This window comes from Aquila chrysaetos, chromosome 12, assembly GCF_900496995.4.
Source record: "Aquila chrysaetos chrysaetos chromosome 12, bAquChr1.4, whole genome shotgun sequence".
Taxonomy (NCBI): Eukaryota; Metazoa; Chordata; class Aves; order Accipitriformes; family Accipitridae; genus Aquila; species Aquila chrysaetos.
The window spans coordinates 2030290-2051388 of NC_044015.1; the positions used below are offsets into that span (position 1 = coordinate 2030290).

At 40.2% G+C, this 21099-nt stretch overlaps 1 protein-coding gene across 2 annotated transcripts in view; it reads left to right on the plus strand.

Moving 5' to 3' along the window:
* The window catches only part of ELL (elongation factor for RNA polymerase II), a 57741-nt gene that overhangs the window by 16306 nt on the left and 20336 nt on the right, over positions 1-21099 (plus strand). For both annotated transcript variants that reach the window (XM_030034066.2, XM_041128127.1), the window contains exons 2-5: positions 11128-11175; positions 16662-16783; positions 17088-17251; positions 20210-20463. In XM_030034066.2, coding sequence (XP_029889926.1) covers positions 11128-11175; positions 16662-16783; positions 17088-17251; positions 20210-20463 — 588 coding nt within the window. The remainder of the gene's footprint in view (positions 1-11127; positions 11176-16661; positions 16784-17087; positions 17252-20209; positions 20464-21099) is intronic.

The window sequence follows — 21099 nt, forward strand, 5'->3', positions numbered from 1 at the left end:
CAGGCAAGTGCATATCAGCTGACTTCTGCCTCCTGTTCCCCAGTGAGGGGAAACAAATCTTGGTCTTCCCTATATTTGATAGCTAATTCTAAATCTTGTCACTGAAGCTTCTTGAAATAATTTTTCAGTTGTACCCATGTTTCAAGTTCGAGCCCATTGAGGGTGGGAAGGGTCAGAAATAGAAATGCTGGGTAGTTGCTGCGATCCTTTTTGGGCAATTGAACCAAAAATGCTTCCATCTTCACATTTCACAGACCTGATTTCATTGTCAAAACAGACCGAAAGCAGTATTGCTTGTATTGCTTCAGAAAGGCTAATCGGTGAAAAGTACCATTTCTAAGATAGATGATGGCAAGCCAAGTGATTTCCATGATTGAAATTGTTTTACTCAGCATTTTCACAAGCTTTTTGCTTTCCTTTGAGAGGTGGCCACATCTCCAGCATCTAGTAAACAGTTAGCAAACCTTTCTCTTCTTTCAGAGGAAGCACAGAAGCCTTCATTCAAGGTACCTTGTACTAGAGGAATGGCTTTTAAAATATTAATCTGAGAAAATCTAAACCCCCTTAATGATTCTTGGCTCATAAAACTGTTTAAGTAAAGCCTTTAGGGAAAACCAGAACTACTGTTCACCTTTAGCAGAGTTGGGAATTTTGGATGATTCAGTTTCCTTCTGCCAGTTTTTTTTTTTTTCCAGTCCTTTCCCAATTTAACAAGATCATCTGATAGCTACAATAAAATTCTGCTGCAAAAACAAGTAGTGTTGCATGCAAGAGATGATTACCCAGGGAATTTTGAGCATGGATGTCTTAATGGGATCCTTGCCAGACTAAGGTCTCTCTAAATTGTCTGGTAATGCAGATGCGTACAGATGCTGAAGCCATACTGCTGAACTTTTCTTAAGAGAATATTTAATAATTATTACACTTAGTATTTCCAATGTATGGAGGCAGAACAGGAAATTTCTTTGTGGGATAGTGTTTCGTGTTGAAAACTGTTTCAAAGCAAATCCACTTGTTCAAAAAACAAATCTGAGAGGGTTTGCTTTCCTTTGCCTGCACTTTAGAAATACCAATATTTACCTTCCTTTTTTCTACCCTATCTTTAACTCACAGTATCTGCTAACAGATTTAGCTGTGCTAAGTGATACACAGTAGTGCTCTGTAAGAAAGGGATAGATTTAGGCCATATGAGCAGACTTAAATTCCAACTTAACTTTTTTATTCAAAACGTTTATTTGTGCCTGTATAAGCAAGTGACTATAAGGTTGCTATTTTTAAAAAGGGGTGGGCTTTGGGATGTGTTAATTTAACTTTTCCCCAAACTCCGTACAATTGCTTGCAAGTAACAAAACAATGGAACTTATTTCTAGGTTTGTGCTTAAATTTTTGCCGGCACAGCATTCTTTGTACGAGTGCTTTGGGAAATGTTGTTTCAACTTGTTTTATGCTTTCCTGGTTTTACCTTCTATTGCTTTTAGTCTGAGTTAAAGAAGAAAAATCCCTTCAGGAAAAATGGTAATAAAAATAACCATTTGTGCAGAATTCTGTTGATTTCTAGTGTGCTTGTGGAAAAGGGGAAGGGGTACTTGAATCACTGTCTTGGGGATTGGGGAGAACAGGACGAGACCTTAAGATAAAGGTAAGGGTACTTAAATGAATGGTCAGTTTTGATTCAAGAATGCAATGCTGACTAATAAAATTAAAATAGCTTTGAAGGCTACTGATTGTCAGTTTCGATGAGGGTCTGGAACACCCTTTCATAATGAGTAACGGATGCAGAAAATCCAGTAACGCAAAGTGAAACTTCCTTTTCAGAGAGATGCAGTAATTGCATCAAAACTACTAGGGTTTTTAATTGGAGTGAAGGAGACCTCCTGTGTTATTGCACTAAAAAATGGGCATGATGTCTTATGAATTGGTAATTCTTTCATTATAGTAATATTTTTAATTGATTACCAGACTACTTTGAACAGTTGTACTAGACACTGAAAGCTGCAGGGGCATGCAAAGGTTCTTTTTTCCCCACAAAAGCCTTTCCTTCGCAAGCCTTTGGAAATCATGGGAGTTGGCTGTTGGTCTTCTGACAGTAAAACCTTGTTAAGTAGCCCCGTCTTGTTAATAGTGAAATTGGTGGGAGTTTGTAATGATTAAACTGCAGATAATCATCCTTCAAGCTCTCATGGCAGTCTGGTGTCAGGCATAAAGAGTTGAGACTTCATCATTATTGCTTCTCTTGCTAGACTCAATGAGTAGGTCTCCCTTAACTCCGCAGAAAAGAAAATATAAAAAACACAAACTAAAAAAAGGAGAGCTTTACCGTTGGGAAATGTGCCTGTAGTCTCCAAACTTGGATTCCCAAATGAAGCTGACTTCTGCATCAGTGCTGAAGATACATAACTGCATCTGAGTTAATAGGGAGCTAGGGGCCCTTGATGCCACAAAACCACCTTTGATCTTTTCCTGTTTCTTACAATACACATTCCCTTTGACCTCAGATTGCAAGTCACCTCCTGTTCTGGTGTGGATTTGCACTGCTTTCCAGCTTTGGCTAGGTGGAGAGCTGCAGCTGCTTGATACCGATTACATTGAGCAGTGATGTTGGACGTCTTGGAAGCAACAGCGATGGGATCCAGTGACCGACTGGCCATTTGAAAAGAAAGTGGTATTTGTAACAAAGTGTTGTGGCTCTTAAAATGAACTAGACTATCCCTATATCTGTCCCTGGGTCTTATTCTCCTCTTGCAGTGGCTCTTTCTCTGCAGTAACCTGTCCCCTAACAGGTGAGCCCTTCTCTGGACACAGGTAGATTTAACTCTTCAGTGTCCTCTGGAAGTCCCAGGTCTGTTGTCTGCAAAAACAAAGCTTGCATTTTCTTCGGAGACAGTCCATTGCATCCCTGCAGCATCTCTTGCAACCATTTCAGATGGTGTATTTGTTTGTATTTATTACAGAATTATTCTGTATCCATCTCGGTGTCCATGAAAAAGAGTTACTTAGTTACAGTATTTGCATTGCTGTAGAAATTTAGGAATAGGGATTGCAAGAAGTCGCTTGGTGGTTCCTGCTTTTGGGAAGGAATCGGTCTGATAGATACGCCGGTCTGTTTGGCGTAGCCAGGTTCTTCTACAGCCAAACAAGGTCGCCTGCTCTACAGTGATCTGAGTAAACTTGATACCAAGTGACAATACTTTAATTATTTCTCTAAGGAATTGAGCCTCCTTTTCATTTTCTTCCTGAAAGGTATTGCTTAAATTGTACATATGTGTAGCTTTCCTTTCTAGTGGAAAACTACTGTACCTTGTGCTAGCCAAATGTCTTGGCTTAATGATTGCGAGTGATGTGTGGTTTGTCCCAGGATTTTTTCAGTGTACGCAGTGAGTTGGAGCTCCCTTACCAAAGCTACCTTTCACAAGACTTGTGGTCTGGTGCTAAAGATGATCAGAGTATCAGACTTCGTGTCAGAGGCATCTGTTCGTTTGGAGTTTAAAGGTTTATTTTTGCAAATACAGGGTCAGAAAAAACATAATTTAGTTCTGCACTAGGAAGCAAAGACTCTTTTGAAGTGTGCCTGGAAAGTTTTTTTACTTGAAGTTACCAAGCTGTAACAAAAAAATTTCACTAGGCTTGAGCATAAAACTTAAAATACCCTGTATGTAAAACACCACTGGAGTGAGTTTTGCTTGAATTGTTTGGTGCTGTAGAGGGTTTCAAAGATGAGACCCACCAAGGAGCTTCATACTCAGGACAAATGAAGAAGAAAGATGGGTTTGAAAAGCTGGGTAACCGCTGTCATAGCAGCATAGTAAAAAAAAAAACTGGTGAAGTGCCGTGTGCTGCAGCCTGTCACTGTGAGGCTGGCAAGCGTCAGCCTCCGTCCGCTGTCCTGTGTTTTGAGGGTGCGGGATGGGTGTTTGGGTAGCCAGCCTGGTTCCGTATGTACTGTTTCTCACTCCATCTCTCCCTTCCCCTAGTTCCTCTTTAAAGAAAGCCAGCTGTGCGGCAGGGAGGTGTACTGAGGGGTTTTGCCTTGCCTGTGCATTGTTGCCTGGGGAAGTGGTACTCGGTTGTTTCGGTTTAAGTTTCCAAATGAATTCTGCAGCTAAGAACCGTATCAACAAATACATTGCGTTTTATTCAGGAGGATCTTTTTAACCTGGATTAGATGAGATCAGAAGATCCAGGCATGCATGAGAGAACAGGCTCCATGGCTAGCTCAGCTCTCGTGCCTGTGGGGTGACATCTTGATGACAGTGGAGTTTAATTGCTTTCTGGTTTGCTGATACAAGCTATTGTCCATTTAGGGACTGAGTTTCTGCTTTACGTTGCAGGCACAAAGCATTTCGATTAGGCTACAGTTTTGGTTTTGTGTTTTTTGGTTTTTTTTGTTTGTTTTTTTTTTTTAACTTAATCATGTCTCTTATGCTCTGAACTTACTCAAAAGTAGTGGTTTTCTGTATTTCAAGTGGGACGGTATCTTTGATGCTCAGATTGTATAGCGATGTAGAAGTCTGTATGCTTATGATGCTCCTTTAATAAGGAGCTGTGAATGTTGAAAATTCTGTAACTCAGCCACAGTTTCAGTAATGTTAATTTTTTTTGAGCTGACATGTTTAATAAAACTTGTGTTCTATCTTATAGGGGCACTTTTGGTTTTTGACCCTGGGAAATTAAGCTACTGAGGAAGTGATGTTTTGTCCTGTAATAGCCCACTTAAAATTCTGCAATTATAAACAAGGAAGCCAGTATGTATTTTGCAGTTTAGCGATTAAAAACTTGAAAATGTATAGCTTAGCATTTTGGCTGACATAAAAGCTCTTTATCATTTTATTGCTGCTTGCACTGTGTTATGGCTAGGATTTGTAGGTGCTTTAATATTACAGTGATAATATGCATCCATTAATGCATATTAGGAAGATGATAGATTTTAATAAATACAAACTACAGTTCACAGTAATTGGTAAGTCTCCAGCTCCTAAACCTTAATCAAAAGCACGTTTTAAAAAAATATTTGTATTAAAAGCTTGAGTACTTGCTTTGCCCCAAACAAATATTTCTTTTAAATGTTAGGGAGAGGAAAATAGGGTAGATAAGTGGGGAACTGGGCCTGACAGACAGATGCAGTTTCGTTGTTTGACAACACTTCACTCATCAAAGTAATAAATGGGGTAATCTCAGAGAGGAGGAGTGAGCAAATGCGTACATCAGTTAATTTGGGGATTGCAGCCCAAGGAGTGCCTGTCGTGCCCCGTGGTGCCATGCTGCTCCTGCACAGAGGCTGTTTGTGCACAGTGGGGTTTGCAGGTGCCAATCTCTGTATCCCTGGAAGGACACGGGGGGGACCCCGAGTACTCCAGAGGTATCCCCATGGCTGCGTTTCTCACCTTGGCAGCTGACCGTTGTCACTGTGGCTGCTGACACCTCTCGAGTAGAAAGCTAACCTTTTGCTTCAGTAGTTGTGGATTTACATGGAATTTCCAAGACTCTTTCCCTGAGAATGTTGTATTTGAATAGCAAAACCAGTAGCTTGTCTCCGAGGCATATGTAGTATAAAAAGGTCTGGAAGGCTTTGTAGTTTAGGTCAACAAAAATTATATACGATCTATAATTTTCAAGTCTCAGCATACTCAATCCCATCTGCAGTGTCCTCAACTTCAAATGAGGTTGTTCGGAGGCCTTAAATTGCAGATGGAAATTGTGTTGCAGGGAGATGGTATTTTAATTCCGTAAGTAATAGATGTGACATAAAAAAGAATATTCAGGAGGCTTTTTACTGCTGTGTTTCTGGTAGGAGGTAAATATAAGCCTTGAAATAGTGGAATGTCTTGGGAGAAGTCTTTTGTCTCTACCTAATATGCAGTGGGTTCTCTCTTGGGCCAGCTCTGGCTAATTGACTGCCAGTAAACTTCACACAGAGTCACTTGAAGTTGTGGATATATTCAAAGGTATTTATTTCCCCTGGGATTTATATATCTTGCTACTAATGAACTTTGGGACTCTGAGGTGTCTCTTGTGAGTCTGTCACAACCAGACAGTGGGTATATTTGCTTTGGTTTTGGTCTCTGTTTTACTTTGCAGAGTCTGTGTGTTGTGTTTAAAATGAAAATGTAAGTGGAAATCTAAATCATTGAGTTCTGTTCAGGTCTGCAAGACACCTTTTCTCAAGCATCCAGGTCTGCTCGAACTGAGTATCTTCTTGGACCCTGGGATCTGACCCTTTTTTTTATCCTTTGCCCAGTTGTGTTGAGCTGGAGGAAGTAGAGAAGGGAGTGTGCCTATATTTGGGCCACACTGTGTGGGCAAAAGAAACAAAAACTAGTCATAACCAAAGAATTAAAGAGGAACTTCGATGAGTTTGGGGTATTAGCAAGTCTGAAATTTATGAATTTTAAACGATTTCTGTTTGTGCTCTTTTTTTGTAACTGGCTTCTGAGATGCAGCAGCTTTACCTGGCTGGAATTGCACGTGATGGTTCAAAATGTCCCGTTAATACCAGCCTTGGGGTTAGCATGATTTTATAGTTTCTCTGTATATTTATTGGAATTCTTGCTACTAATTTTAAATGTTTGCAAGAAGGTTTAAATTCTGAAAATAATTCCCTTGTTCCAACATAAATAAGGGTAAGCTTTCATTTGCTCTGTTTGCTCGGCATTTGTGCCTCTTAACGTTCAAGAAAACAGACAAATACACCGATACTAAGTATAGGCAAATATTTTCCATATAACACTGCCTCCAATATAAATTCCAGTAAATGCATAACAGAACTTCTCGAAACAACATATTCTTTAATTATCTGTATTTCCCTGAAGAAATGGGGAGGATTCCAACTGGTTACTTGACCTGAGGATTTCAAATGTCCTTTCTGGTCCTGTGTAGGAATATCCCATCCAGCTTTTCCACTAAACACTTTTAAAACCTCATACCAGCTTTGATCATACCCGATAAAAGTATTTTATTAGTTTTACATTCAATTTTTGTGTGTTTTATTGATGCTTTCTTGTTCCTCGTACTCTTTACTCAAGCTTCCATGTGCCAGATCTGGAGTATTTAAGTGCGAGGAACTGTGCCCATTGCCATTGCCTCTGTGAGCTTTCAGAGTGTGTAATAAGGGTTACTAGCTGTCCCCTAGCCTAGGGAAGCTGGAGGATGAAGATGAGCATAATACCATGCTAATACAAGACAAATGTTTTGTGGGAGCTTTGGGGATGAGTTTTTCGTTTTTTTGGTTTAATCTTATGACTTCTGAAATAATCCTATGGTATCTAGAGGACCATCTGACAAAAAAATACTTGGGTCTGTGGGGTTTGATTCATGTTGGCATCCCAGAGCAGAGCTTTTGTTTGAAAGCTTGCTGCTTTATTTCTCCATCGTGCCCAAAGAATACAGCAGGAGCTATGGAAGGCAATGAACTGGGCACAGAAGCATGGGAATGCTCTTTCCAGAGAGCAAATAAGTGAATATTTATGGAGTAAAATGCTAGGTTGTCACCTGACGTGGGGTTTATTCAGGCTCCTTTTGAGGGTCTGTTTGCAAGTCAGGTAGATGCGGTGAAGCTGGCAGTTTAAGTTTGGGTAGGTCTTGGAAAAGTACAGCCATGCTTTTGCAGTTCAGATGTGCCTTTGGAAGCTATTCCTATAGAGCTTTGGGGCATTGGTGAGTTTGACTGGGGGAAGGACTCTCCAGTTTGTTAAAACAGTTCATTTTCTCTTTACGGTAAGATGGGAGGAAGCTTGACGTATTTTCTTAAAGATCTATTGTAGGAACTAGCAAACAGTGAAGACGTGGTAATGATTTGCTAACCTTTTAGTCCCCGTCAGGAAGCCTTTTGTCAAAACAATAGTGAGCACGGAGCAGACATGTAATTCATGCGTCTTTAGGTGTGTTTAAAGGGGTTTTGCTTGCTCTTGGTGTATGCATAGTTCAGAAATTCATTATTCTTGCATGGCAGTCACTTGTTCTCTGGTCCCACATGTCCCAGCAATCGTGCTTATTCACACTTGGACCTCTTCAACAGCATCATCACTGTTATGGATGAGTGTGTTAAATGCAGAGGTGAACATCTGGTACCTGGCAGCAGCAGAAAACCTGTTGAACTGACAGGTGGCTGGTTTAAAATACTTGAACTGTTGTTTTCTTGCTTAGACTTTTGTCTTTATCCTAATCAGCTTCCAGTAGCTCTTCTTAAATATAGTGAGTTTCATGGAGGAATAAAGCTAGAATTTGTTAGCTGGAAGATAAGGCTGTCCAGGTGGCCCACTTGCTTGGACAGATCTGTCTTGGTTTGCCTCTTAATTGAACACAAAGGTGAAGTTTTATCAGCATCCTTGATTTACCAAAGATTTACTGAACCCTGTAAGTTGGTGTACTCTGGAGAAAGCAGACTTGCACCTGCAGCAGTACCATGGTCCTGTCCTAGGGCCAAGAAGATAGCTTGTTTTAATTGGAAGGAAAGAAGGACAGAGAGAGGGAAAGATCTTGTTCCCACTAAAGGTGGATGGGATGACATTTCTAGGAAACTGTAACGAAGGAAGGTTGCTGTCTTGGCATTGCTAAGGAAGAAGAATTGGGTGACTCTTTAGAAGATGATGGAGGGATTTTGGAAGTTGTAGCAAGAACTCTTTTAAAATTGGGGTTTGCCCATACAAGAACATTGAGGAAAGTTAATCCAAATGAACTGAAGATATAAATTGAAATATGTTTTTAATTTGGTTTAGCTTAATTCACCTGTTTGCTTTTGTTCTGAATGAAGGTGTCCCTGCAGGAATTTAATTTCATCTAATAAAAGTACTTAAATTCATATCCTTAATTAGGTTAGGGTATGTGTGTGTTTTCTTCTTCCATGAGCATTCTCAAATGACCTGTAGCCAAGGAATTGGGCATCAGCAGAAGGGAAGCGATGCCTGTGTAACTACAGGGGTGGTGTTGCTGAGAAGCCAAGAGCCTTCCCCTTCTCTCCCTACAAGGGGTATTCGGATGGTGCAGTGACCCTTCAATACCCAGTTCTTCCCTGCGATCCCTTCTGCGGAGTGTGGCAGGGAGTTATAACACTGATATTCCTATATGGCAGATCCCCAAACCCAGCAGCCCTTAGGCACAGACAGCTTGGGAGCCTAGAAATACTGTATTTCGGGGGTTCAAGGAAATAAAGCTAAAGTTCACCACTTAACTCATATGAACACTCATTTTTAAGTTTGCGATTACACATTTAACTTCAAACCATTTTGTATGTAGATTAGGGAATTTATAAGTTCTGTAATTAAAGCTTGTCCTGATTTGTGTAACAGTACTTTTGTATTGTTACTGCCTTGTTATTCTACTTACATGCTTCATATTACCTTTTTATTCCACTTAAGTAATTTTCCAAAATTAATTGCAGAACTTCACAAATCTGTAATTAGCTGTACAAGATCCACATTGAGATTTTTTTTTAATCCAGATTTTTTTATGTTTCAAATGCTTATTTGCTCAAATATGTTCATATGAATTTCTGGACACATTGCACAGTACATGCTGACACCATGAACAAAAAGCTGGCCAGTCTCTCTATGAACAGTGTGCTGTGGTATGCAATGTCGTGGCACTCAAGGAATTCAGTGATCTCTGTACGAAGAGCAAGATGTTGTTTATTGTTTCTTTATGAAGGTTGTTTCGAGTCTATAAAACTCGCTATACAACACAGTGAGTGCTGTCAGCTTCAAGCATATTCTTGCTTTACTCACTGTCATAAATATCTTGTAAGAATCTAGGGTGTGATGCAGATCTGTTAAATCGTATTGGATGGGCTCTTAAAAGGCTCTGAAGACTATGTCTTGGTATGAGCTTATTCATGTGTGCTAGAAGGATATTTTCTTGCTAGGGAATTTTTTTTTTTGTTAATGTCAGCGTATTGTGGCTTAGATTCTTCACTCCTGGGCTGAAAGCATTTGGAAAGATTTTATGAGAGATGATAAACTTAATGGGCTTTCAAGCTGTTAACTCTTTTGCTGCTAAATGTAAATGTCTGTTTCTGTAATCCTGTGGAAGTTGATGTGATTCTTTATAATGCTGGGAGATGCGAGAACTGCGATACAAAATTGTGACAATACAAATGCACTCTTTGGACTTTGTCTCCTAAACTCTTCTTGGTGTTTTTCCCATTGAAATGTGTCTCCTGTATATGTGGCAATGTGTTCACTCCTAAATGACATTTCAACCTATTTGTAAATTCTTCTGTCCCTTTGGAAGGCTTCACAATGGGATCCCACAGGCAACGTGTTTTTCCACCCCATGGAGCACAACTCCTGTGCTCTAGGAGGGTGTCTTTTAGTGTGTCTTGGAATGTTTTGTGTGACTTAAAAAATAAAACCAATATAGCCGCGATTCTTCTGAAATTTAAGAACTAAAAAACTTACTTTAACTTAGTGGGGCTCAGGTTGCATACGTTATTTCTTTCCCTATAGTTGAAACCTCAGGTAAAAGTTTGAATTCCAAAGCCTTTGTGATCTTTGTAAAATCACAGTAAAGCAGAAAGTGCAATCACAGTGCAAAAAGGCTGAAATTCAGTGGTGTTTCTGTCTTGAGCAAATTTAAGGGGTTTTAGAGCTGGCAGGAGTATGACTTCTTGAAATGTAAGCAAACTAGTATGGAGGAAGAGGCCAATTGTTGAAATGGGCAATGTAACAACAGTATTTTGCAATGAAGTTGCAGTTTGCTTTTCCAATGAATTGCCAGCTTTCTATTGGAAAAAATTTGCTTAGTGTGTTCTCAGACCTAGAACTGTAATAAATTTTCCCCTCAAATATCCACTGTTTAACTCAAAACTTACATAAGCACCAAAGATACACAGCTAAGCTGTTCTGTGCCTTAAATGTGGTTTAGGGGTCAGGAAGGAACTAAGTGTAGCCCATCTGGGTATCATCTCAGAGCTGTTCTTTTTCTGAAGTAAGGGTACCACTGGTGACGTTACAGGTACAAATTGCTGTTTCAGGAGGTTTTGTATTTTCTTGCTTGGAATTCTGTATACTTCCCTGAACCTTTTTCCTTTAAAAAAAAAAAAGTAATAGGTGAAAAATCAAGCTGAGTATTTTTTGGCAGTGAATATTGGAGCTTTAAATTTCTCTAAGTTAATTTTTTTTCCACTTGTTTTTGTAGGATGCTGTGACATCAAAACCGGTAATCCAGTTTCAAGGAAGCCAAGGGGTAAGTTTGTATGTGGGTTGCCTTGGAAAGTTCTTTATTGGCTTATACAATTAATCTGCGTAAAGTATTGGTTCTGTGTGTCTGTCCTATTCCAGTTCAAAGAATGATGCTCTGATTTCTGAAAGTGAGAGATGTGATGTTCAGATGTGGTCCAGGAAAGAGTGTGTGTTCATTGATTGCATGGATTATCTCTTCATAAAAACTTTTCCCCTCTTTTTATTTTCTAACGTTTCTAAATCCATAGCACTAGCACCACCGGTGTTGCTGGTGGTGAAATTTTAGTTTTATAAGGCCATGCTGTTGGGTAGAACAAGGAAACGGAAAGTTCACTGATGGCAGTCCTGTGGTGGGTGCAGCAATCCATGGAAACCTTGCCTGTGTCCTGAGGAAACGCCATGCCAAGCCTGGTAAACTTGGTGCAAGACTTTATGGGTATCCATAATTTACAGTAGCAGTGCTTGGAGGCTGCTACGAATGTACTGAAGCTTTATTTAATATGCATGTCTAAACAACTGTGCAGTTTCTGTGAGTACCAAAAGTTTTTTATATTTAGGAGTTTTATTTCTTTAACTTCTATTCCGATGACTGAACTTGTCCAAGATATTTATAGATGCTTGAATCGTCTGTCATACCAGTTACTGACAAGGTTGAGATTTAATTGGTAGTGTTTCTGGTAAAGTAATGCAACTCTTCAGTGAACTTTAAAAATGTCATTTGTATACCTTTTTAGATAAAAAAGGTGTGTGTTTAACTTTGGTGCTCTGCATAAAGAAGGGGAATTTAATTTTTTTTTTTTAAGAATCTGAACTCAGCTGTAAATAACTTCTTAATTTTTTGTGGTGCCACAATAAAACTTTCAAAAAGCCTTGAATTAAGTAGGCATTAAAGTCTAGCACATTTCTTTTTGTCCATATTTTACCTTGTGATATTAGTCTCATTAATAGTACATAGTACTTCTAACAAAATGTTGCAGGAAAGACATGATTGTTATTGTAAGTTAAGAAGAAAAATACAAACCTTTTGTCCTGGGAAATAAAGAAAGGAGCAATTTCCAGGTTTTTTACTATGTTTACAATTAAACTTCCCAGAAAGCCTAGCATGAAAGCTTAGGTAAAAGTCTGCCACTGAGGTTTGGCAAAATTAGAAGTGAGTGACAAGGAAAACTTTTAAGGGTGCATGATTTGTTGCTATTAGATGAGCAAATGGCTTTGCACGTAACAAAGAAGCTAAAAAAACTGCAAATGCTTTCCTTTCCCTTTGTAGAGCACCTTGTGAGGATCTACACCTAACTTTTCCTGTAAAGCTGCTTAAGTTCTAGAAATGCCTTTTACTTAATCTTCCTCCTCGAAGGAAATGTAGCAAAATGAATCAGAACAGCTTAAAACGTTCCACTGCCCTCAGCCACTGCGCTCTTCTTGTAGTGGGTTTCACATGGATCTGATATGGACCCAGGCATTTTCAGGTTAACCAAAAGAAAACGTATTTTTAAATGATGCAGTTCCTTATAATAAATAAAAAAAGACCCTACTTTAAAATGATGCAGTTCCTTATAATAATTAAAAATATTTTCAAATTACTCAGTTCCTTATGAAAATTAAATATTTAATGCACTTAATTGTATTTGAGCCCTTAACTTCCAGAGAAGAGTTTTTGGTGAAAGAGCTGCCAGTCACCTGTAATTACAGTCTGGGATGAATGGAAAAGAAGTGAAGCAGCACGATTGCGTCTGATGTTGCCATTTAAAGAGCAAAGCCTTGAGCCCTGCACAGTGAGAGCAGCGCTGGGGTGTTGCGGGTGGAAGGAGGATGTTGGCAGCACAGAGCTGACCTCTGCTTGCCTCGTTTTCAGCTGTTTAATTAATTGCACTGTCGAGTAAAGGCCAAAGGTAGAGCTTTGAAGAAAGCGAGATCCAGTTCAATTGGGGCAGATAGAAAGAGCTCTTTGTCCTTTTATTAGTATTTTTACTGGGTATGACAAGAAGCTGGCAGCTGCATAACCATCTGTTTTTAAGTGTAGTACTTGTATATGTCACGATTGTGCCTTGCTTTAAGGAATTGATGGCAGGGCTTTAAATGCTTTCTAGTGAGCCTCCTATCAACTGGACTGAAAAGATAACATCAGTAATTTAACAAGTTCTCAAATTCAGATGAGGACATTAAAATGTATTTGTTTAGGTATTTATTTTTGGAATATGCTTTCTTCCACGATACCTTAATTCCCCAATTTGTTGTCTTCCTATTTTGCTTCCTAATAAATGTTGCTATGGAGAAGGTTTCCCATTAACTTTTGAGGGTGGTAGGTTTTGTATATAGCACAAATGTCAGAGTGTGATTTAAAGAAACGTCTGGTGATAGGAGATTTTAATAGTGTGACTTTTCTGTGTAAATATCCCTCTCGCAAGAACGAAAAACTTAAAGTACTTGATGGTTGGGAGAGGCAGGACATACAATAAGAGTTTAAAACAAACTGCTGCTGCTTTAATTTAATTCTCTGGAAGCCTTTAAACTACTGTGTCCATGTCTCTTTTTTACCTGTTCCCAGTGTTAGTCTAATGAATGCTGTCAAGGATGCTCTCAGCTTCTAATACACAGGAAAAAAAACTTTCATGTTTAATACTCTAATTAACCAGATAAAGGAATTGGCCAGGAATAAAACACAGGGTCAGCAAGGTGGCAGCTCTGTCAGCCAGGTGCTGAGAGGACGATGTCAGTGGTTCTAGCCCAAAATAAAACAGCTGTTTCACTGATGGGATGAAACCTCCTGTACAGGTCCTGGTCTGGATCGAATCTCACAAGAGTTTTCATAAACTGTGGACGGTAAATGATCTTTGCCTTGGGAAGCATTTCTTCATAGCAATGCTAGTCTTGCTAGTTACTTTTTCAGTCCAATAATCTGGGTAATAATCAGAATTTCAATAGTAGTAACTTGGTTGTAATTAGCAGTGTGTTACTCTGAGATGCTAGAGTGGGACTATCTGGATATTCCTTAAGAGCAGCACCTGTTTGTTAGTTTTTTGTCATGAACTGGATCTTCTTGGATAGTTGTGTAAGTTTATATAGAGTCTTGAGTATTTTGCTTGTTTCAGTGTCCATGTAAATTAGAATTTAAGAGCTTGAGTACCAAAGCGGTACAAATGGTGGTAGTTGATGGTGTGCATAACTGTACAAGAAAGGCTGAAGATGCTTCTATTTCAGTAAGAGCATGTACAGAATTAGAGTTTAGGTTGGGTCAAATTTGCAGGTGCTTACCGGGCAGGGGGAGCTGAGATGGGGGAGTAGGGAAAGAACTGAACCAAGGGGGGAAAAAAAAAACCCTTCAGGTGCCAAATACATGTATGTTCCTGCAGCTTTCTTAAACATGACTGTTAGGAACAGAATGTCTTAACTTTACGTGATTGGAAAATATGACGTTTTCCCCTGTTCCTTGGGATGAACTTGTGTTGGTATTAATAGAGGAAGGTGAAATTGCTACTCAGAGTGAGCTGTACACAGATGAATATTACTTGAAAGAAAAAAAACAGAAGTCACATCTGTACTGAGCTATTTTTAAGTGTCTATGGTTACTGGTGTAATACTCAGCACCAAAATTAGGGCTCCCTCAAAGCAGTTACCATGCTGATTTGGTGGCTTGAGAAACCTTCTGTTTCAGCTAAAAATAATTCCTAGATAACGGCCAGTTTGCATACACTACACTTTTCAGTACTGGAACGAGCAACATTTAAAGCTAAAGTGACTCTCGCTCCTGTCTCATTTTACGTCCTTTGAAGAAGCTGCAGAAACTACAAAAATGCCAAAGTCGGGGCTCTCAGAGCAGCTGTTTTTTACAATGGTAAATGAGGAGCTAGAAGCAAGTTATTTTAGTGTGTGAATATATGATTTGGTTACATCCTCCGGGTTTTATTTTACAAACCCGTTGTGTGTAGCACAACTCACTCCCGCAACGAATGGCACTAGAAGCTGAACAGACCCATTGCGTTTACCTTCTTGCCCCGTTCCCAGCAATTTAACTAGCGGGTGAATGGTGCCAACTGTGAAGTACTCACAATCTACTGTTTACATAACTTTGACTTTGTGCATATTCTCAGCTTGCTTGTAAAGCAGAAGAGAATTTTATTTGTTCTGGATGGGTGGGGGCAGAGGGTGCCGGGACAGATTAAGGGCTCAAGGCTGCGGCGCACGTTTGGCAGGGGAGATAACAGGGCTCAGCTGCTGCTGCCAGAGGGTCAGCGCTGCCCGTCAGCGCCCGGACCGCCACCAAATCTGCTCCGAGTATTTTTAGATGCGGATCCTGGGACTGTGCGGGGGATAACTTGTCCTTCTGTATAAAACATGGCTCAAGTCTGGGTTTCTTGGCTTGCCATTTTGAAAGAAGGGAAGTCTGTTTTGAGGGCTGGCTGGAGGATAGCTGGTCTTTACGGAGAGTAAATGGAAAATGCTGCACTGGCTCAGCTTGATGCAGGTCACACAAGCGTTTCTTGCTGCTTCTGAGAACATCCCTGTGGTTTAGCAAAGTGGCACAGATGCAGTGGGTTTACAGGCTGCTGTAGACGTCTGAGGTCAAAGGGAAACCACCTAGAAACCCTTCTGTACCAGCAGTAATCTCTTCTGGAGTACAGTCATATGTGGATGCCATGAGTTGGTTTGCTAGGCGTGTATATTTTGTGCATATATGTGGCAATCTGGGTAAATATAAATCTGTGTGGTGGAGTGTAGCCTAAAATAGCTTGAAGCTGATGTTCCTTCTGTCTCATTTTCTGGAAGCCATCTTAATTATCAAATATTGATGTGATAGTAGAGCTCAGATGCTGAGATTTATGTTGGATCTTGAACGCAGAGGGGAAACAGTTTCCCTTTTGAAAAATGAATGGCTGGGGGGAGAAAAACAGTGCAGATCGCTGCAGAGTTGTCTGCAGAGCACACTTAATGCTTGATTAAATATTTAATTTAGCAGCAGCGTCACACTCTACTGTGAGCCATGAAATCTCGTTATGGAATTATAATCTCTTAAAAAAGAATAAGCATGCTACCTAGTGACCTGGCTTGTACTATGTTTAGTGCTGGATCACTAATTCTAAAGAAACAAGTCTCAAGTGCTTTAAATTGAATATAAACAGTGGTAGCAAGTCTGTTTTGAGCCTGAATCAATAGAATTGGGTCAGATTCCTAGAACAAGATTATTGTGGGCTCTGCTTTGAAAGGCAGCAAGCCGCCAGCTCAGATGTCTGTTCTGTTTTACAGACATAGCTGTCTATTTAGCTGTTCTTTACATCTGTCTACCTCTGTTACCTTATCTTTTCAGTGCATATAGTTTTGCTAACTTGAATCCTTCTTGTAGCTTCTTGCTCTTCATAGTCTCCTATGCAGTAATCTATATGCTTTACTTGTAGTGGGTTGCAAAATGGCTAAAAGCATAGTGACTGCTGAAAAATGGAATTTTGTGTTAGTGTGGGCTGCCCAAGTGACCAATATTTTTCTCCTTCCAAACAGCACATCGCAATTCCAAGGCCTGATCGACCTACGGAAGTGCGGACTTTCACATTTTATCTTTCAAATATTGGCAAGGACAGCCCCCAAGGGAGTTTTGACTGTATCCAGCAGTATGTATCTAGGTGAGTGGTACAGCAAAAGATATAGCCGTTTTTTTTTTTTTTTCCCCTCTATCTTCTGTGGAATTTTTTTCACTATCAAACCAGAACAAAACTTAATATGTGTTCTTTCTTTTTAGAGTCTTTCTAATCTGTTTGCACGTGTATATTTGGGTAAGGAGGCATTCACAGAACAATCTGTTTACCTCTCAGCTTCTTTCTGTTCCCTCCTATTATTTAGATAATGTAACCTCAGTTATTCACTAGTGACAGAGATGTGCCCATTTGCAGTGTTGGAAGTATCTTTTCCATTGCATTTCTTTTGCAGCAATGGCAATATCCATTTGGATTGCCTTGGAAGCATACAGGATAAAATCACCGTGTGTGCTACTGATGAATCCTACCAGAAGGCAAGGCAAAGCATGGCACAGGCAGAGGAGGAGACTCGCAGCCGGAGCGCTATAGTCATTAAACCTGGGGGGAGATACGTAGGTAAGCAGCAGCTTGATTTGGGGGCATCTTAACTAGCTTCTGAAGTCAAATGCTGACATTTGTTTGCTCGACCATGAAAGTCTTTAACAAGTACCTGGTAGTTCCTTATGGGTGTCTGATTTATTAGGGTGCTACTCTCCTTTGTATTGTGACTTCTTCATGGCTTCCATCTTCACCCTAGAACATGTGTGGTGGTGTTTGTGTGGCCTCTGAGGATTGCCTGTGTGAAGTCACATCACTCTGGCATTGTTTCATATTTGTCACGCGGCGATGCTGAGAGCATACTGCTGATCCATCAGAAGTGTCTGTGCTCCTAGCAAAGTCAGCTAAAATGTACCACTGCTGTTGTCACACATCTGGTGCGTGCCTGCACTTGAGACCATAACATGCAACATCTAGGATGCAGATAGCAGTGCCCTTGTGTTAATAAACAGAGAGACTAAAGCACTGCTGCTGACTGCAGCCTTAAACAAACCATCTTATTGTGACAATGAAAGGAGAATCTTAGGGGAGGAAATAAAACTGTGGCAAGTATCAGTAGGCTCCAGAAGGAGCCTGCACAGACCTAGCTTTGGGCTCAGGTCCTTGCTTAACCTCGGTCTGGTCACGAACTCAGGGCACAAATATTAACCAGAAAGCAGAGTTTTGGGGATTTTTTTTTTGAGCCAGCTGTTTTTTCTGCAGCACATGTGATCTGTAGCCAGTCTCTTCTCAGAGGATGTCTGTGATGAGACTGGTGAGTTGCAAAATGTAGAACTGACCCTGACTCATTGTTTTATCAGCCAAGTGCTCAAAGCTGAGAAGTAAGATAGTAATCAGGAAGGAAATGCATTGATTTCCTGTAGACTAGAAGATTATTTTGTTTAGCTTATATTTGAGAACATTACTGTAAGTGGATGAAGTTGTTAGGCTTGTGAGGGAGAAGATTCTCAGAGCAAATTGCTTCCCGGAAAGACAGAGCAAAACTTTTGATTTAAAAATACTCTTGGTGAAACATTTACTGCTCTGAAATGGAGGTACAACTGTGTAAAAAGCAGTGGAGTGGAGTGCATGCTGCATATGTAAGATGTCAGTGTTTTAAGATGGGAGGAAAGCACTGGTCCAAGAAGGAAGAGCCTGGGCAAGGACAGTCCTCTTGTGGGATACGCACGTGTTTGGTGTGCCAGCACCATCAGCTGATTCACTCGCAGGCTAGTCTGGAGGGAGAAGGCTGGCTCTCACATTTCCATGAGAACACGGAGCTCAGCACTTAAAACGTCAGTGGAGTTATTCCAGGCAGCTCAGATGTGGAAGAATTTATATAAAATGTTGAAACTGGAGATCAACAGAACAGTATAGATGTGAACTAACACTTGAACAAATATATATGTAAATAGATAGCTGATATGTCTGCAGGGGGATGTGTGTTCTTATATATACACTAAGTATGTGTGTGCATGTATACATCTATATATATGCACATGTATAAATATTTTAAAAGACTTCGTGTTCTGGCCTAACTTAGTTTTTTCTTTTCCTATCATTGCGTGTTTTGGCTCCAGCCTTAAGTGGAAATGTTTCAATGTGTTTTTGCTGTTCATGTCCTGGCAAGAGTTAAGGGAGTTGTAGAAAGCTGACGAATCTTCTCTTGTCCCATTTCTGGAAATGAAGTCCAGTTGACCTCTGAATTTTGGGATGTTTAACATGTGAATTGTTGTTTTTCTCTCTCTCATCTTAACTCAGCCCTGCCGACCGATGGGTCGTACTTACTTGCATCAGCATGGTGCGTAATAAAAAGCCAGGAAATGGGGACTCAGTTATGCAATCTACATTTCAGTAAAATAAACACAGCAGACAATCACCAGTATCTTCAGATGACTCAGTTGAAAACATTGCTTCCTAGCAGTGGAGAATTGCCATGCTGAAATAAACCTCCAAAATTCTTGCAGTAAATGCTGGATGTTGTTTGTCCTAGTGAAGGTCACTTTCTTGAACCAAAGTGATTATTGATTGCGTCTCCATGTTTTAGACCTTGGAACCAACAAATTTTCTTTTTCAATTTGCTGGTTTCACCTTTGGTCACAAAGGCAGGTTCCTGCTACCTGTTTCTGTATTCAAAATAGTAAAATTCTTTGATTTGTGCTTTAGTAAGTGATGTGGGACTTGTGTGAGGGTTCTAGTTAAAGCTGTTTTTCAATAGGAATGGGAAAAATGAATTCTTGTACAATGCTGTCAGAAACCAAGAACCACATTTGGGACGGAGTTGAGGAAGCTGCCTCTGAGGGCTTGAGATGAACTTTTGAGACAGCTTTATGTTCTCACGTATATGTAAATGTAATTGGAGGGTGAACCAGTTATTATTACAGTGTAGGAGGGGTTATTCTATTAGAATAGACAGCACACTAATGAATAGGCTAATGTATCAGTGTTAGACCCCATTCATGTGGCTGTGTTTGGCGGGGGGAAGGGAGGTAGACCCAGCCCCATAAAGTTTCTATTGTTCTAAAAGCAGAAACATCTGCTGGAGTAGCATTTTTGCTGAGATCAGCAGCAGGGAGCCGCTCGTTGACCAGTTCTGGTCTTTCCACTCCATATTTCGACTCTTCTACATAATAATGCAGAATTTTCTTCTCATAGGGAGGGAAAAAATGGTTAGATTAACCGTGGGGATACATGCATTTGGGATAAATGAAAAGCTGGCAAACAAAGAGCGCTTTATGTAAGCTTGCGGCCAGTAATACTCAGGTTTGCAGAGCTTGGCGATGCTGTTTACTTGTTACAAGCTTGTCATGAATCATAAAACTCATGGGATACTCATGCTGGCGGCATATTGGAACGGATGGGGTGTGCTGGTTGTGTTTGTCCTTCATTGTCATCTTCTGGCACTTCAGATGGCGTAATGAACTCCATATACGTGTTGACAGACCACTGGCCTTTGCAAGGTGACTGCTGCAGTTCACTATTCTCGTCTCATTTTAGGCAAAAAGGTTCAGGTGCGTAAACCTGCACCAGGAGCTTCCGATGCTGTTCCCTCCAGGAAGCGCCCAACGCCAGTCAACCTTGCCAGTGCAATAAAGAGAGGCAATAGTGCGATTTCTCAGAGACCCTTCAAAGATAGGGTTGTGCACTTACTGGCACTAAAGCCTTATAAGAAACCTGAACTTATTCTCAGATTGCAGAAGGATGGACTTTCTCAGCAGGACAAGGATTTGCTGGACAACCTTCTGCAACAGGTTTGTACTCTGATGAAGGCAACAATTTAGGTAAAGGGAAATGTCTTCTCAGAATTTCTGTATTAGTCTGAACGTAACCTGTGTATCTCAAAGCTGCAGCTGAGTGTTTCTCTAAAGGCCATGTCCAACAGAAGTTCACAATTCACATTACTATTTTGCTAAACATAGTGAAAGCCTCTCATGTATATGCCTTGGTTTAGGTGCGTGCCACTAAGCTGTATGATTTCAGCTCACCAGATCAGTCACTTAAGAGGAACACTTTTGGTCATGGGGAGAATTATCTAACAGGATCTAGAACTTTGTTATAAGCTGTAAATCTATGTATTTTTATTAACGTGGACATAAAGGAACATGTTCTGTATTGATACATGTGATGTTTCCTATGTGAAGGAAAAAAATACATCCCTCTCCATGAAGCTTTATGTCGTCTTTGTATTGTTCAGACCCATGCCTTTCCTGCTTAGAAGTGCAACTGGTTAGGTGTGAAGATCATGCAGCTTCTTGCAAAGCATATTACTTGTATGTCAAGTGTGAAAGCTGTCTCTAAGCTGAATCAGTTCTTAACACTTTGAGTCATGTTGAAGGTGCCATTTTAGGAATTGCAGTAAATACCTTTATTGCTCTCACAGTGCAGAA